At 43.4% G+C, this 18,854-nt stretch overlaps 1 protein-coding gene across 2 annotated transcripts in view; it reads left to right on the top strand.

The window, feature by feature from the left end:
• The window catches only part of cdh13 (cadherin 13, H-cadherin (heart)), a 526,708-nt gene that overhangs the window by 422,728 nt on the left and 85,126 nt on the right, over positions 1–18,854 (top strand). For both annotated transcript variants that reach the window (XM_036954055.1, XM_036954048.1), the window contains 2 exons: positions 2,186–2,368; positions 10,915–11,168. In XM_036954055.1, the coding sequence (XP_036809950.1) occupies positions 2,186–2,368; positions 10,915–11,168 (437 nt within the window). The remainder of the gene's footprint in view (positions 1–2,185; positions 2,369–10,914; positions 11,169–18,854) is intronic.

Below are 18,854 nucleotides of genomic sequence, written 5' to 3'. Positions count from 1 at the left end.
TTCCCGTTCCTACTCGTCTGGCCGTTCTTCAGTGGGCTCACTCTGCCAAGTTAGCCGGCCACCCTGGCGTTCGGGGTACGCTTGCTTCCATTCGCCAGCGTTTCTGGTGGCCCACCCGGGAGCATGACACGCGTCGTTTCGTGGCTGCTTGTTCGGTCTGCGCGCAGACTAAGTCCGGTAACTCTCCTCCTGCCGGCCGTCTCAGGCCGCTTCCTATTCCCTCTCGACCGTGGTCTCACATCGCCTTAGATTTTGTCACCGGACTGCCTTCGTCAGCGGGGAAGACTGTTATTCTTACGGTTGTCGATAGGTTCTCTAAGGCGGCTCATTTCATTCCCCTTGCTAAGCTTCCTTCTGCTAAAGAGACGGCACAAATCATCATCGAGAATGTTTTCAGAATTCATGGCCTTCCGTCAGACGTCGTTTCGGACAGAGGTCCGCAATTCACGTCTCAATTTTGGAGGGAGTTTTGCCGTTTGATTGGGGCTTCCGTCAGTCTCTCTTCCGGCTTTCACCCCCAGTCTAACGGTCAAGCAGAACGGGCCAATCAGACTATTGGTCGCATCTTACGCAGTCTTTCTTTTCGCAACCCTGCGTCTTGGTCAGAACAGCTCCCCTGGGCAGAATACGCCCACAACTCGCTTCCTTCGTCTGCGACCGGGCTATCTCCTTTTCAGAGTAGCCTCGGGTACCAGCCTCCGTTGTTCTCATCTCAGTTCGCCGAGTCCAGCGTCCCCTCCGCTCAGGCTTTTGTCCAACGTTGCGAGCGCACCTGGAAGAGGGTCAGGTCTGCACTTTGCCGTTATAGGGCGCAGACTGTGAGAGCTGCTAATAAGCGTAGAACGAAGAGCCCTAGATATTGTCGCGGTCAGAGAGTTTGGCTCTCCACTCAGAACCTTCCCCTTAAGACGGCTTCTCGCAAGTTGACCCCGCGGTTCATTGGTCCATTCCGTATCTCTCAGGTCATTAATCCTGTCGCAGTGCGACTTCTTCTTCCGCGATATCTTCGTCGCGTCCACCCGGTCTTCCATGTCTCCTGTGTTAAGCCCGTTCTTCGCGCCCCCGCTCGTCTTCCCCCCCCCCCCCCCCATCCTTGTCGAGGGCGCACCTATCTACAGGGTCCGTAAAATCTTGGACATGCGTCCTCGGGGCCGTGGTCATCAGTACCTAGTTGACTGGGAGGGGTACGGTCCTGAGGAGAGGAGTTGGGTTCCCTCTCGGGACGTGCTGGACCGTGCGCTGATTGATGATTTCCTCCGTTGCCGCCAGGTTTCCTCCTCGAGTGCGCCAGGAGGCGCTCGGTGAGTGGGGGGGTACTGTCATGTACTGTCATGTTGTCTTGTCTCTGTCCTTTCCCTTCACCCTGTCTCCCTCTGCTGGTCGTGTTAGGTTACCTTTTCTCCCCCGCTTTCCCCCAGCTGTCCCTTGTCTCCTCTAACTACCCATTCACCCCGTTCCCCACCTGTTCCCTTTTTCCCTCTGATTAGGTCCCTATATCTCTCTCTGTTTCTGCTCCTGTCCTTGTCGGATTCTTGTTTGTTTGTGTCATTCATGCCTGAACCAGACTGTCGTCATGTTTGCTGTAACCTTGTCCTGTCCTGTCAGAATCTGCCGGTCCATCTGAGCCTACCTATGTTTGGTAATTAAAGAAGCTCTGTTTAAGTTGATTCGCTTTTGGGTCCTCATTCACGCACCGTAACATGGGCAACCTATCTTGAGAAACACCATACTTCCTCACTTGTCAGTCCCAAGTCCACTGAGGTGATGATGATGATGTTAATGATAAAATCCCTTATTTTTTTTAACCTAAAATCAAGGTTAAACCACTGTCCAACTGAAAGGGTGAACATGTTACTACAGTAAATAACAATTTGTTGAACGATTTGAATGAACATTCCAAAAAGTTACGTTGAACCCACAAGCAGCTAACACAAAATAAATGGAATGTCTTAGTTAACTTTAGCTTACTTTTGCAAACTATTTCCCTTGTTGAACGTACGTCTGCTATCTGTATGTGTGTTGACCAGTAATGTCTGTGTGTCTTGTTCCAGGCCATTGAATAGAAACCACCTGTTTATAATAAATGTGTGATAACCAGTAATGTCTCTATGTGTCCAGGTCAATACCTCTATAATGACACAAGTGTTGACCAGTCTCATCCCTCTGTCTCTTTCTGTCCCTCCAGTTCCAGGCCAATGTGGACGAGGGCTCCACAGGTGTGGCGGTCAACCTGACGGTGGATGACAGAGATGACCCGGCGACGGGGGCGTGGCGAGCCATTTACTCCATCATCAACGGTGACCCCACTCAGAACTTCGAAATCCAAACCAACCCCGACAACAACGAGGGCATGCTCTCTGTTGTCAAGGTAACCACAGGGCCCTAAAGTTCTCTCAATTGACCCTTCGCTAAGCCCTGCCCCAGAATTTTGGGCAACCAATTCCAGCGCTCCTGTGGATAGCAACTGTCGTTGAGTCCAACACCTCAGATAAGCTTATGTTTAAAACCCATGGATCCGATGAGGGAAATGGAAAAACTGAGTTTTCATTTTAAAAAATACATGATTTAAATGGCTAAATAATTGAACAGTGCAACAGGGGCACTCACAACTATGTAGGATGTTTACCCCTAAAGTAATTTACTAAGCTAGCAGACTGAATTTCAATATCTACCATTCATGAAAGCAATCTGTTCCAGTTTTCATGGTGTATTTCTGAGTCTTTCCCATTGCCCCTCTCAACTTAGATTGATCACCAATATAGCCAATGAAAGCCAAGGATCTGGAGATGAAAATAATGAGTGTATCATGTTGATGTTGATTGGTCCAAAGTGCAGAAACACCTCCAAATGTTGCCATCTCCCAATGCCGAAAATGGGAGAGCTACAACCAAGAGCGACGCAGTCTAAACTAGCAATGGTCATAACAAACTAGCGTTCTTATTTCATTAACACTGTTAAGTACAAGCATTATATTATAGTTATAATATAGGTTGTAATATTGTAGAGAATAAACTAATGAATAATTGTATGGGATTTACAATGGCATAGTGCAAAGAAAACTACATTTTGACATACATTTATTAGCAAAAATTGACCAATTTCCCCCCTACATTCTAGAGCATTGAGTGAACACCCTAAATACTATGACACCTGAAATACAGAGCCCATTGAAGTCTTTTTTGATTCCGAAATTATACTATTGTTGCATTGCTTGATTCCTAGCTGATTAGCTAGCTCTCTTTGAAAACATTGCTAGTTAGCTATGATTAGTTTTCTCTGAATGTATGTTGCCTTCAGAAAGTATTCATATTCAGCCCTTGACTTAGCCCATTCCCTCAGCCCATTCCACAGTGTTGCAGCCTGAATTCAAAATGGATTACACATATTTTTCTCACACACATCTACAAACAGTAACCGTAATGACAAAGTAAAAACATGTTTTTAGAAATTTTTGATAAAAAAAAAAAAATCTAATTTACATAAGTATTCACACCGTGTTAGATTCACATTTGGCAGTGATTACAGCTGTTGATTCTTTCTGGGTAAGTCTCTGCAACATTTGTCCATGTAACGGCTTTCTTTGGGTGAAGTAGAGTCGGAACAAAATGCAGCGTGGCTATTGCGATCCATGTTTATTTAATAATGAAGAAACACAAACTGTACAAAAACAATAAACATAATGTGAAAACCGAAACAGCCTAAACTGGTGCAAACTAACTCCGCGACAGAAACAAGGACACTAAGGACAATCACCCACCAACACACAGTGAAACCCAGGCTACCTAAATATGGTTCCCAATCAGAGACAATGACTAACACCTGCCTCTGATTGAGAACCATATCAGGCCAGACATAGAAATAGACAAACAAGACATCCAACATAGAATGCCCACCCAGCTCACGTTCTGACCAACACTAAAACAAGGAAAACACACACGAACGATGGTCAGAACGTGACAGTACCCCCCCCCCCCCCCCCCCCCCCCCCCCCCCCCCCACTCCAAGGTGCGGACTCCGGATGCACAACCTAAACCTATGGGGGAGGGTGTGGGTGGGCCTCTGTCCGCGGTGGCGGCTCTGGCGCTGGACGTGGACCCCACTCTATAATAGTCTTAGTCCACCTCCTTAGCGTCCCTAGATAGGTTACCCTCCTTAATGGCAGCTCGGGACAGAGGGGCAGCTCGGGACAGAGGGGCAGCTCGGGACAAAGGGACAGCTCGGGACAGAGGGACAGCTCGGGACAGAGGGGTAGCTCAGCACTGAGAGGAAGCTCAGCACTGAGAGGAAGCCCAGGCAGGTAGTTGGCTCTGGCAGATCCCGGCTGGCTGGCAGTTCTGGCAGATCCCGGCTGACTGGCGGATCCTGGCTGACTGGCGGATCTGGAAGATCCTGGCTGAATGGCGGATCCTGGCTGAATAGCGGATCTGGAAGATCCTGGCTGACTAGCAGCTCTGGCTGCTCCATGCTGACTGGCAGCTCTGGCTGCTCCATGCTGACCCATGCTAAATTTGTAGCTCTGGCTGCTCCATGCTGACTTGCAGCTCTGGCTGCTCCATGCTGACTGGCGGCTCTGGCTGCTCCATGCTGACTGGCGGCTCTGGCTGCTCCATGCTGACTGGCGGCTCTGGCTGCTCCATGCTGACTGGCGGCTCTGGCTGCTCCATGCTGACTGGCGGCCCTGGCTGCTCCATGCAGACTGGCAGCTCTGACGGCATCCTGCAGACTGGCAGCTCTGGCGGCTCCTTGCAGACTGGCAGCTCCTTGCAGACTGGCAGCTCCTTGCAGACTGGCAGCTCCTTGCAGACTGGCAGCTCCTTACAGACTGGCAGCTCTATGCAGACTGGAGACTCCGGGCAGCGCTGTAGAGACGGAGGGCTCTGGCAGCGCTAAGCAGGCGGGAGACTCCGGCAGCGCTGGAGAGGAGGAAGGCTCTGGCAGCGCTAAACAGGCGGGAGACTCCGGCAGCGCTGGAGAGGAGGAAGGCTCTGGCAGCGCTGGACAGGCGAGGCGCACTGTAGGCCTGATGCGTGGTGCTGGCACTGGTGGTACTGGGCCGAGAACACGCACAGGAAGCCTGGTGCGGGGAGCTGCCACCGGAGGGCTGGTGCGTGGAGGTGGTACTGGGTAGACCGGACCGTGCAGGCGCACTGGAGCTCTTGAGCACCGAGCCTGCCCAACCTTACCTGGTTGAATGCTCTCGGTCGCCCTGCCAGTGCGGCGAGGTGGAATAGCCCGCACTGGGCTATGCAGGCGAACCGGAGACACCGAGCGCAAGGCTGGTGCCATGTAAGCCGGCCCAAGGAGACGCACTGGAGACCAGATGCGTAGAGCCGGCTTCATGGCACTTGGCTCGATGCTCACTCTAGCCCAGCCGATACGCGGAGCTGGAATGTACCGCACCGGGCTATGCACCCGCACTGGAGACACCGTGCGCACCACAGCATAACACGGTGCCTGCCCGGTCTCTCTAGCCCCCCGGTAAGCACAGGGAGTTTGCGCAGGTCTCCTACCTGGCGTAGCCATACTCCCTGTGAGCCCCCCCCCCAAGGGGCTGACTCTCAGGCTTCCATCCACGTCGCCGTGCTGCCTCCTCATACCAGTGCCTCTCTGCTTTCGCCGCCTCCAGTTCCTCTTTGGGGATGGCGATATTCTCCAGGCTGTGCCCAGGGTCCTTTACCGTCCAATTCGTCCTCCCAAGTCCATTTCACCAAGTAGTGCAGCCTCTCCCACTGCGTCTGCTGCTCCTGCTGCTGCTGCCTCTGTTCCTGCTGCTGCTTTTGCCGTTGCCCGTTACCACACCGCTCCTCTAACGAGGAGGTGTAGCAAGGATCGGACCAAAATGCGGCGTGTAGATTGCGATCCATGTTTATTAAACTGAAGCAACACGAATCTAAATACAAACACTACAAAACAATAAACGTAACGAAAACCGAAACAGCCTAATACTCGTGCACATAAACACAGAACACGGACATCAGGACAATCACCCACCAACACACAGTGAAACCCAGGCTACCTAAATATGGTTCCCAATCAGACAATGACTAACACCTGTCTCTGATTGAGAACCATATCAGGCCAGACATAGAAATAGACAAACAAGACATCTAACATAGAATGCCCACCCAGCTCACGTCCTGACCAACACTAAAACAAGGAAAACGATGGTCAGAACGTGACAGTCCATTATTCTTTTAAAAATTCTTCAAGCTCTGTCAAATTGGTTGTTGATCATTGCTAGACAACAATTATCAGGTCTTGCCATAGATTTTCAATTACATTTAAGTCAAAACCGTAACTCAGCCATTCAGGAACATTCACTGTCTTCTTGATAAGCCACTCCAGTGTACATTTGGCTTTGTGTTTTAGTTTTTAAGCAGACTGAACCAGGTTTTCCTATGGGATTTTGCCTGTGCTTAGCTCAATTTTATCCTGAAAAATCCACAGTCCTTAAAGATTACAAGCATACCCATGACATGATGCAGCCACCGCTATGCTTGAAAATATAGAGAGTGGTACTCAGTAATGTTGTATTGGATTTGCACCAAATATAACACTTCCTATTCAGGACAAAAAGTTAATCACTTTGCCACATTTTTGCAGTATTACTTTATTTCCTTGTTGCAAACAGGATGCATGTTTTGGAATATTTTTATTCTGTACAGGTGTCCTTCTTTTCACTCAGTTAATTATACTGAACCAAAATATAAACACAACATGTAACAATTTCAACGATTTTACAGAGTTACAGTTCATATAAGGAATCAGTCAATTGAAATGCATTTATTTGGCCATTATCTATGGATTTCACATGACTGTGAATACAGATATACATATACAAAAAAGGTAGGGGTATAGATCAGAAACCCAGTCAGTATCTGGTGTTACCACCATTTTCATTATGCAGCGTGACACATTTCCTTTGCATAGAGTTGATTAGGCTGTTGATTGTGGCCTGTGGAATGTTGTCCCACTCCTCTTCAAAGGTTGTGCAAAGTTGCTGGATATTGACAGGAACTGGAACACGCTGTCGTATACATCAAATTAGAGCATCCCAGACATGTTCAATGGGTGACATGTCTGGTGAGTATGTAGGCCATGGAAGAACTGGGGCATTTTCAGCTTCCAGGAATTGTGTACAACGACATGGGGTCATGCATTATCATGCTGAAACATGAGGTGATGGCGGCGGATGAATAGTATGACAATGGGCCTCAGGATCTTGTCATGGTATCTCTGGGCATTCAAATTGCCATCAATAAATTTAAATTGTGTTCGTTGTCCGTAGCTCATGCCTGCCAATACCATAACCCTACCGACACCATTCGGGGGCATTCTGTTCACAACGTTGACATCACCAAATCGCTCACCCACACGATGACATACACATGGTCTGCGGTTGTGAGGACGATTGAACATACTGCCAAATTCTCTAAAACGATTTTGGAGGCAGCTTATGGTAGAGAAATTAATACATTATCTGGCAACAGCTCTGGTGGACATTCCTGCAGTCAGCATGCCAATTGCACGCTCCCTCAAAACTTGAGACATCTGTGGCATTGTGTTGTGTGATAAAACTGCACATTTTAGAGCGGCCTTTTATTGTCCCAAGCACAAGGTGCACATGTGTACTGATCATGCTGTTTAGCTTCTTGAAATTCCACACCTGTCAGGTGGATAGATGGTCTTGTCAAAGGAGAAATGCCCACTAAAAGGGATGTAAATAAATGTATGCACAACATTTGAGAGAAATAGACGTTTTGTGAGTATGTAACATTGGGACCAACACTTTAAATGTTGCATTTATATTTTTGTTCAGAGTAGGTTTGTTTGTGGAGGAATTACAATGTTGTTCCATCCTCAGTTTTGTTCTATCACAGCCATTAAACTCTGTAATTGTTTTAAAGTCACTACTGGAATCATGGTGAAATCCCTGAGCGGTTTCCTTCCTCTCTGGCAACAGAGTTAGGAGGGACGCCTGTATCTTTGTTGTAGCTGGGTGTATTGATAAACCATCCAAAGTGTAATTAAGGGATACCAGGGATATTCAGTGTCTGCTTTTTTAGAAATAATTTACCTATCTAATAACAGGTACCCTTCTTTGTGAGGCATTATAAAACCTCCCTGGTCTTTGTGGTTGAATCTGTGTTTGACATTCACCACTCTATTGAGGGACCTTACAGATAATTGTATGTGTGGGGTACAGAGATCAGGTAGTCATTCAAAAATCATGTTAAACACTATTACTGCACACAGAGTGAGTCCATGCAACTTATGTAACTTATGTAAAAGCGACATTTTTACTCTTGAATTAATTTAGGCTTGTCATAAAAAAGTGGTTGAATACTTATTGACTCAAGACATTTCAGCTTTTCATTCGTTTTGTATTCATTTGTGGAACATTAAAAAACAAACATAATTCCACTTTGACATTATGGGGTATTGTGTGTATGCCAGTGACAATTTAATCCATTTTAAATTCAGTCTGTAACACAACAAAATGTGGAAAAGGTCAAGGGGTGTGAATAATTTCTGTAGGCACCCTCTATTGGCGAGCTACTGTAAATTGTCTATATTAGGAAGAAAATTCTCTCATCTACTGTCGACATCAGCAAACAGTTTGAGAGCACTGTTAGCTCCAAAAATGGTTAATAGCTTTGAATTCATGCACAGTGCATTCAGAGCCTCCTATGTGTAGAAAAACACTGCTTTCACAAGCCCCATGTCGGCATAAAGAGGGTATTGATCTACAGGTAAGTCTCTAGCATAAACACACGGGGAGCTATTCAAAATTCTAAATGACGTCACGTGTGACATGCGGTGCATTCAATCGACTCTTTAAGAACAAACACACTTTGACAGCATTGTGATTGTATAAAAAAACAATACTCTCAGTTAGTATTAGATATAATGTCACGGCCCCGCTCGCCTTGGGGGAAAACATTCCATGGTTACCTTGGTTACCCTATTGGCTCACAGAAAAAACTTGACCTTTTTAAGTAAAGTACAACATGACTAAAAATGGATGGGGTCAATTGAAAATAATGGACCTACATTTACAGTCTCTTCACTCTGTCCAGCTTGGTAACAGTCATTGCGACAAAAGCTAGACAGTCAGGGATCATCAGAAATTCCAAAAGCAATGAGTTGTTGCAGATTTTGATGGCAAGGAAATATATTAGTATTTAAGTGCGGTCTGTGAACACCGATTGTGGCCCCTGGGGGAAAATGAGTTTCACACCCCTGCTATAGTGGTTTGAAAGGGGAATTGGGCTTCCCTGGAAAATGTTGACTGAGGTTGCAATAGTATAGGGGGCGGGGCTTAGCAACGGGTCAAATATCTCTCTCAATTATCTCTCAAATTACTCTCCTATCTCTCTCAATCCTCCTAATGATGAATGAGCTAAAACAGGTATTGTTTGTGGTATCATTACACAACGGGTGGGTCTAATCTTGAATGCTGATTGGTTAAAAAAATGCATTCCAGCTGGTGTCCCTTCCACAAGTGACCACCAGCTAAATCTATGACGTTAAAATGCCTATCTGTTCCATCTGACTGCACAATCCACTGTCTCATCAGCCCAGCCAGGCAATGTATAAACTTGATCTCCACTATAAAAAGCATCTAGACATTATCTCCCAATTTCTTTTAGACTAACATTTAGTTTAACAGAGATTTGTATAAACCTTAATGTCTGTCTCTCCGACATTTGCAACATTGTTTCAATATTCAAATTAGATATCCATCTGTCCCATAGTAATGAACATGTTGGGAGTCAGGACGAGACAGAAAGGCAGGCAGCATTTCTCAGCCGGTCGAAATCATGAATCAGCTGGCATCAATTTTATGGATATATACAAAGAAATTCAATTGGAAAAAAAGGTCAAATGAAACGCAGCTAATTGGCAGCTTTCCAGCTTCAGTTTGAAGTGATTGTGTTCCTGTAACTGTGTTGTTGGCGAACTCCTCTGAACAACAGTGTCCTGACGAGTGAGCACATTCTCTATGCCAGGCAAAATCGCACCTCATTAGCTCATTGTTATGGATTAATTTAAATAAATGTAACTAGAAAAAAGCTTTAAAAAATGCAAATGCAGCTACTTTTCTGTTATTCTGTCTGAACTTTTTGACGTGACTGTAAGTTAGCCGTAGTTGACTAGCTAGCAAGCAAGGGATAAGAACGTTGCCAGCCAGTTTGGCAATGGAACATTTAGAATGAACGACTGGGTTGTTTCCATAGACACAGAACAAAAAGACTGAACGACTGGGTCACTTCTCTAGCAACCCTAGATTTGTGTCGGGACTATATCTTGTGGAAGGATGAAAATGTGCTTTTAATGAAAATATGTCAATCATTATTTGAATATGTTGGTAACCCGTTGTATAACAGTTATAATGCCCTCAAAGTCGGTGTTTGGAGGATATATTGGCACGGTCTTGGGCCTAACAACACCCGTGCCAATATATCCTCCAAACACAGGCTTCTCGGGCATTATCACTTAATTATAACAGGCAGGGTGGATGGTGATATTTCTGCACAATCTGTCCTATTCACTGGAGATATGAACATACAGGTTGCACACTAAAGATCCTGTAACACTCATAGCTTTTATTGCTCTCATTATTCCAATAAATCCATACAATTTAGCAAAATAAATAGGATACAGGACTACAGAATAGCTGTAACCTTACTAACATTTTATATTTTTTCTCTAGCACACTGCAGTTTGGCTCTTTACTCAGTTTGCTGCTGTCCTCCATTTTCCCACTTTTTCTTAAAAATGTTCTCTCCCCTTCACCTCTTTGTTGCTGTCCTACCGGTCTTATCATCTCCCTACCGGTCTTATTGTCTCCCTTCTGTTCCTTACATGTTTTCTCTTCTCACCTCCTTCACTTCTTTCCTCTCCCCCCAGCCTCTGGACTATGAGAGTGTAGTGTTCCACACGCTGCTGATCAAGGTGGAGAACGAGGACCCCCTGGTGCCAGATGTGGGCTACGGCTCCAGCTCTACGGCCACCGTACACATCACTGTCCTGGACGTCAACGAGGGGCCCGTCTTCTTTCCTGACCCCCTCCAGGTCACTAAGATGGAGAACATCCCCCTGGGCAGTTTTGTGGCCTTGCTCAACGCCACTGACCCAGACGTTCTCCAATCACAGAGCATCAGGTGAGTGATGAGGTCATCAACCTCCGGCCAGGAGTCCTGGCTTTGGTTGTAACCTGAATGTCATCTCATGGATATTGAGGTCCACACTGACTGTCAGCTTGACAACAATGAGCTGTGTGCAGGTCTGTTTATGTGCAGTAAATCTCATAAGGCTTTGATTCCACAGATGTTCCTCACAGTTATTGATTGAAAGTTGTCAAGGGGGACAATCAGGGTTCAACTTAGTTTGACAAACAACAATGATGTACAATGAATTTGTTCTTACCCTTTTAATCTTTATCCTCACTCACCTTCAGAGTTTGTCTATGGTGTTGAAAGAAAGAGATTCTTCACAGTGAGCTCCTCTATGTTAGTGTGACAAGGTGATTTAACAAAGACAACACATCGGAAGCCATGACAGCACATCTCTTGGTTTCCAGACATCTCTCCGTCTGTTCTGGCTCACACCTCTCTCCATCCCTCTATCCCTCAGTTGTCCCTCCCTGTCTGTCACCAGACACACTATTAATGGACATCTTATACATGTCAGCAAACCGCCTTCGCATAAAACTGCCTGTCTGGCTGTCAACTTTTTGTAAACACTCAAATTATTCCTCTGTCACCGGGGTGGCCTATTACTATAGAGGTGTGTTCAGGTCAACTGTTTTCACCCCAGTCAAATCATACCTGGCCCACTTTAGAGCCTCATTAACTTTAACTATGTGTAACACTCTAATCATTCCCACACTGTCTGTCTAGGAGGTCCATTACTTTTTGCTGTGTGTAACAGTCAAATCGTTCCCTGGCAGCCCTGGAGAGCCATTAGGTGAACTTCTCTTGCTTTACAAGAGGGGAAAGTCGTGATTGCTTTATGGGCTTTTAGCACAGATTTATGCTCAATTTGGGATGCTCCAGTTATCGAATGGTTGGTGTTACATAATATTTAAAAGAGTTTTATGTAAATATATCAGGCCATAAATGACCCCTGAAATAAAACGCAGCAGATTATGACATTACAGCTACTATATGATTATTGTTTTTTGTAGTTTATGAGCAGTAAAACCTCCTCACTGTATTACAGCCAAATGCAATAGGTTGGCTTTACTGTATGTCGCCTGAGTAGGATTTTGCTAAACTCTGGGTTTGAATTATTCTTACTGTCCTGGTTTTGGTATTACCCTGTGTGTAACGAGTGCGCTGAGAGTCGGGAAGCAAGTTCAGGGAGTGAGTGTTTTAATAAATAAACGTAACATAATACAAACCAAGAACAACGCACAGATATGAAACAGAAACAATGACGCCTGGGGAAGGAACCAAAGGGAGTGACATATATAGGGCAGGTAATCAAGGAGGTGATGGAGTCCAGGTGAGTCTGACTATGCGCAGGTGCACGTAACGATGGTTACAGGTGTGCGCCATAATGAGCAGCCTGGTGACCTAGAGGCTGGAGAGGGAGCACACGTCACACTCTGGATATGGGCCTAAATATGCATGTTTGGTGAAAAAGACCAACAAGCAGTAATGGTTCTTTCCATCCCCTCATTTCTTCTGAAGAGTTCTGATGTTGTTGGACCCTCTTTTCCTCCATTCATTCCTCTCCTTTTAGTCAATATTTATTTATCCTCTATTTCCTTCTTCAGATGAGGCACTCATGCCCTTTTCTTTCATTATCATTCAAAAACAGCCGATCCTCTTCCACATTTCACCTCTCCATCATACCCTCTCCTCATTTGCGCTCTCTGTTCTATATTGCTGGTACTTGATCTTTCTCTATTCTATGCCATCCTTCCAACAGATGAAATTATTTAAATATTCTTTCATTCACTATAGGATTACATGTGTCCTCCACTTCTTTGCTCTCATCCCTGAGTTAAATCCTGTCTTTTTCTCTCTGTTCCATGCACATATATAAAGGTTCAGGGGATTTGATGTGTACTGTGTGGTGAGTGTGTTCTGGATGTTAGTGCAGACTTTGGGAGTGTCCTGTGATCCTGTTATACAGGTCATTTTGATTTATTCATGCCCATAGAAGAGTCTGTATTCCAGCAACTACACTCTTAGAAATAAATGTGTTGAGTAGAACCATACAGGTTTCTTTGGTTTGACTCCATAGGGGAACCCTTTTTGGTGCTGGGTAGAACCCACTATGTAGGGTTCTTCAAAGAACCCCCTTTATATGTTTTTTTTACCTAGAACCCTCAAAGGGTTCTGTCTAGAACTGCCTATAAAGGGTTCTACCGAGAACCATTTTATCTTTGGATGGTTCTTACTAAACTCAGACAAAAAAATAAACGTCCTCTCACTGTCAACTGCGTTTATTTTCACTGAGAACTCAACGAGCTGGTTTGAGCCACAGCATTTTATAGCAAAGTCCATCCTCCTTCAGTCTACATGACACACAACAGATGGTTCTCCATCTACATCGCTTGCTGTTTAGGGTTTTAGGCTGGGTTTCTGTCTAGCACTTTGTGACATCAGCTGATTGGCTTTATAAATACATTTTATTGATTGCTTGATTGGAATGGGTCACAAGGTTAAGATTTGTATGAAGATACTTAGAATTCACAGCAGACAGTATCTGCTGTACAAACAGTTAGCATTGTGTAGAGACCAGTGTCTGGCCCCTCAACTCTAAACTGGAGCCATCTCCCCAATAACTCATGCTCTGGAATGCGGTATCCCCAAAGACATCGTAAATCTCCTGTCAGTGTTATCTCCCAGAGGCCCACTTTCAGTTCACACAGACACAATAGAGTTATAAGAACCCTCTATTCTGTTGCATAAAACCATTTGATGCAATAAAAGTATTATAACATAATCTTGTAATTTCCAACATACCCACCAGCCTTGTTAAAATGTAGTTCTTTATGACAGTACATTACATACTGTATATCATAAGGTCTTTCTTTGAGGGCCTAGTTATACCCTAACATAGTGGTGTTAGGAATCTCCTGGTTTGCAAAGTGATGTATAATTCCAATTGGATCCAGCCAGAGTTAGGATATACAACAAGTGGAATTGTTAACCATCCGCCACCTACATTCAGAATGACTGCCAGGGTAGGGAAGATTGAATACTGAGAATACCTCTGCCAGGGTAGGGAAGATTGAATACTGAGAATACCTCAATCTAAACTGGAACAACCATCTCAATAACGGGTGTAATACATCCAATTACTAACAGATTGGATTAGTTTAGAAAACGGTATGTTATTTATCTTTGTGTTGCATAACATTGGTCAACCAATCAATGTACATGCAAAAACACATATACAGTTTTACAGTAAAACGAGCATGCTGGGAAATATTAGATATGCTTCTATGTAGAACCCTTCTTGCCTTCCAAATAATTATTCTTTGAATTCTTCCCTTTCTTCCAAAAATTGTTCTTAGGATGTTAAAGGTCCTAGCTCGAACCATTTGACTTACAAAGAACTCTTGTCTTCCAAAAAGTGTTGTTCTGATCAAAACGATTCTTGGTAGAACCCTATCCCTCTGCAAATAACCCGTTTGGAACCCTTTTTTCTAAGAGTGCACTTACCTATGGCATAGTCATCTTACAAGTGGCCTGCTTCTTACTACCTCGCTCTCTTCCTCTCTCTTGTATCTGTTTCTCTCTGTATTCATCCCTCTCTATCTCTCTTTCTGGCTCTTTTATGTCTTTTGATCACCTTTTGCCAGTGAAACGGATTTTGAAGTGCCATAGCCTTAACCTAAGGCCAGAGGAGAATGAGGACAGGGGAAGACGTTGGGAGCTGGAGATAGGGAAAGAGTATATAGAGAGCAGTGACGGAGAAAAATGGGGAGAAGGCAGCACATACATGTTCTGAGTTCCTGCTAGTTGTTCTCCCCACTATTCTAAGCAGGAATGACTGAAAGTTGACTAATTTGAAAAATAATCAAAGAAGGCTGATGAACTACTAATACGTCTATTCAGATAGTGTGTGCAAAGACTAAAGATCAGCCTTCAAAACAATTTTTCCTTTTCATTAGTCCTACCTTGTAACCAATGTTAATTGTGGATCCATCACATTCCCTGATTATTTTCAAAGACTGAGCCTGCTGGAGGTTGTTCCATACGAGCTAGGACAAGAACGCGTCGTGCAGAAGGAACAGGGTTCCCATTGATCTCAGTGCCTCACTCTTGTTCTTCCCTTGATGATTTGGAGGAAGTCTAATTCTGAAGATGTAATTAACAGCTATGACAAAAGATGTTCACAAGACTAGCTAACGCTGAGTAGATTCAACCTGTGCCCAATGGATCTATAAATAGTGCTTTTTGATGTGGCTAACAGCATTCATTAGAGTCATATTGTGTCTGATACTGTGAGTAATGGAAGATGAGCCTCTCCATCTTACTCCTTAGGAGAGGTAAGTGCTGTAGAAGCTTTATGGATTGTGTAATGAACACTCATGGGAAATGAGAAAAATGTATCAGACAATTTTGTCGGCCATGATCAATAAAAGTACAGAACTATAATACTACACTTATTGTTTATGTCAGTGTTCATCTGCTCTACTTCTCTAACTTTTATTAATCAGATAGTATATCGCCACTGTCTGACGAAATTAAACATTTTTGCAAATTGTAATTTTTGTAATTTTTACATTTATTAAAAGCAATAACTCCCCTTAATGTTGTCTGAACATTTCATGACTCTAGGACCAAGAAAATGTATTGAAAATAGCTTCTGAAGTTTCATAATTGTATGTTTGTTAATGGGAAAATATGTTCATTTTTTCAACTTCCTGAAAGGATTAGGTCAGACAGCATTGATATATTTGATTGAATTTGCGAATCTAAAGAACAGTGTCATACTGTATTTTATAGGGGTGAATATGCAATACAAGTCTAACTGAATCGACAGGTTGGCAAATATTATGGTAACATAATAAATAGTATGCTTTGGACTTTCTCAAATGTTTTTGCTGATCTGATGCTCTTCTCGGGACTAGAGTCCCCCAGGCTGTTTGTAAGGTAGAGTTGGCCCTGAGTAACGAGAGCCTTGCTTTAAAGGGTTCCTCAGGAACATCACAAATATAGATACACCATTGGAAGTCTGGGATACATAGCCTAGTGAAGTGAGAGGGAATGCCCTTGCATTCCTGGCAAACTTTTCCACAGATCATTTTAGTTTGGTGTATTGTTTGATGTGTGTGTGTGCTGTTTTTTGTGTGGTTGTTTTCTAGTGATTTTGAGGAAAAAATATCCTGGAAGAAGGTACAATTTGTTGACTTGAGTATTGACATACAGTACGGCCTGCACCTTCGCTTGCATCTTGTCTGCACTTTGCTGAATATCATCAGTATGTACTTTAAATACTTACTTTGAATCAATAATACATATTACAAGATACAGAATGATAACCGTATTTGCACCTAATATGACCCACATAAAGTCCTAGCTTAGTTCTCCCTAAAGTTCAATTTATTGTATGAAATTAATTGATAAGAATCAACTTAATCACATTCACCACAGCCTCCTGCCAGCCAGACTGAAAGGAAGTCCAAGCAGCCCAGACAACCCCCAGTGGAATCATGTAAAGAACCAACTCCTTTGCTTTATAGACAGACCCGCTCCTATCCCTTAACCCATATAATTTTAACCTCTCTGCGCACAGAACCCGTTAGCGGGATGAAATTCGACAACATACGGTGATCGCCACTTAAATAGTCATATTCAACATTCATGAAAATACAAGTGTCTCACATGTTTCGAAAGCCTAGAATCTTGCTAATCCAACTGCGTTGTCAGATTTAAAAAAGGATTTACTGCGAAAGAATACGATGCGATTATCTGAGGATAGAGCCCCATAAAAAAAAACTTCAACCAGCACAGGTGTAACAAAATCACAAACTGCAATAAAATTAATTGTTTACCTTTGAAGATCTTCCTCTGTTTGCAATCCCAATGCTCATTGTTACACAATGAATGGTCTTTTGTTTGATAAAATCAATTTTTATAGCCTAACACGAAACATTTTGTGAACCGCTTGTGTCGTGAATTCCGTCTCATTCCAATTTCGACGACACATTCGAGGTAAATACACACACAAAATGTTTGGTTTCATTGCAATCAACTGGTTTGTTTGTAACACAACCAAACACGATGGGTCATTTCGCGGGACGTATTGACTGAAAGAACCCGATTTGAAGAGAACAAGTAATGACATCATTGTGCACCAATGATTTGCCCGCTGTTTCGTTGATTTACTGTATTTTAACCCAATGACCACTGATCTTGAAATCTAGCTGGGTAGATAGCCAATGAGCGGAGGTAGACAGCAATATGTAATGTTTATGTGTTGGAAGACCAACCCATGTAGTAAACTCCGGCGTAAAGAGGTTCATTCGCCATTGACGATTCATACCGGAAGGAGCCACGCAAGTTGCGCACAGCTTTGTTTTGGTAAAGTGCATATTCAGCTGTTTATATATCAATCAGTATGGTGACTAAGTCAGGGAAAGCTAAATCTAAGTTTAGATATACAGATGTACACACAATTTTAGAAGAAATTGATCGAGGACGATTCATTTAGCGATTCCCAAATGGAGGAATATTTTTTGAATGGAGAGGACATCGTTTTGGACTGGTAAGTTCTTCTCATGCTAATGCCGTTGTTTGAAATTAATCATATAAAATATTATTTGTGAAATGAAATAGCCTATTTGAGGCTGTTGATGGGAGGGGAGGGCAGGCCCACAACAATGGCCAAAGCGAAATGGAGACAGTAGATACAGCTGGTCTGTTGTAATATAATAAAGACAGTAGATCTAGCTGGTCTGTCATAATATAATAGAGACAGTAGATCTAGCTGAAATGTCATAATATAAATGAGACAGTAGATCTTATGTTCCCTGTACTCTATATACAGTATATATGTTTATTATACCTGTTGATACAGGGCTCATATGTGAAACTATTCTAACTGAACATTTTCTTTCACAGTGACACTGACTCCAAATGGGAGCCCCCAGTGCCAAGGTGTCCATCCCCCACTGAAGCTGGTTCATCCAGCTCCTGCCACAAGTGGTGTTCATCTGCCCAAATGTATTTCTGCAGGCATGGATGTGCAATTGCACCGGGCATCAGCAGCACAATATTGTGTAGAGGAGTGAGGGTCTTCCAAATATTGAAAGTGTTATTTTGTAAATGTATATTATTTTATATTCATGTTTTTTCTCCATTTTTTGGGAGGGTGTGTTAGAATACCATTTTGGTATTTTGTATATAGTTATTCCATTCTAAATGTTTAACTTCACCAATTTGGCCACTTCATTTTGGAAGTTATCATTCTGAAACTTTACACAAGTACTGTTGCCCTCTTATGTTTTTCACTGAAATTGTCCCCATCATCCTATCTGAATGTTTGTTTTATCTTGTTCATTTTAAAGATGATGATACAACAATAAAAAAAACATGTTTTTTTTCATTGTATTATCTAAACCAGATCTATTGCGTTATATTCTCCTACATTCAATTCACATTTACACAAACTTCAGAGTGTTTTCTTTCAAATGGTACCAAGAATATGCATATCCTTGGTTCTGTGCCTGAGCTACAGGCAGTTAGATTTGGGTATGTCTTCAGGTGGAAATTGAAAAAAGTAGGGGGGTAGCTCTAAGAGTTTTAAAAGACATAGTTGGTTTGTTTTTTCCTCCCTTGAAAGTACAAATGGGGTCTCAAACAGAACAACTTATCCATAAT

The sequence above is a fragment of the Oncorhynchus mykiss genome, chromosome 2, assembly GCF_013265735.2.
Source record: "Oncorhynchus mykiss isolate Arlee chromosome 2, USDA_OmykA_1.1, whole genome shotgun sequence".
NCBI classification, from domain to species: domain Eukaryota; kingdom Metazoa; phylum Chordata; class Actinopteri; order Salmoniformes; family Salmonidae; genus Oncorhynchus; species Oncorhynchus mykiss.
The sequence above is the reverse complement of the archived record's forward strand: the minus strand, read 5'-3'. Positions and strand labels throughout refer to the sequence as shown.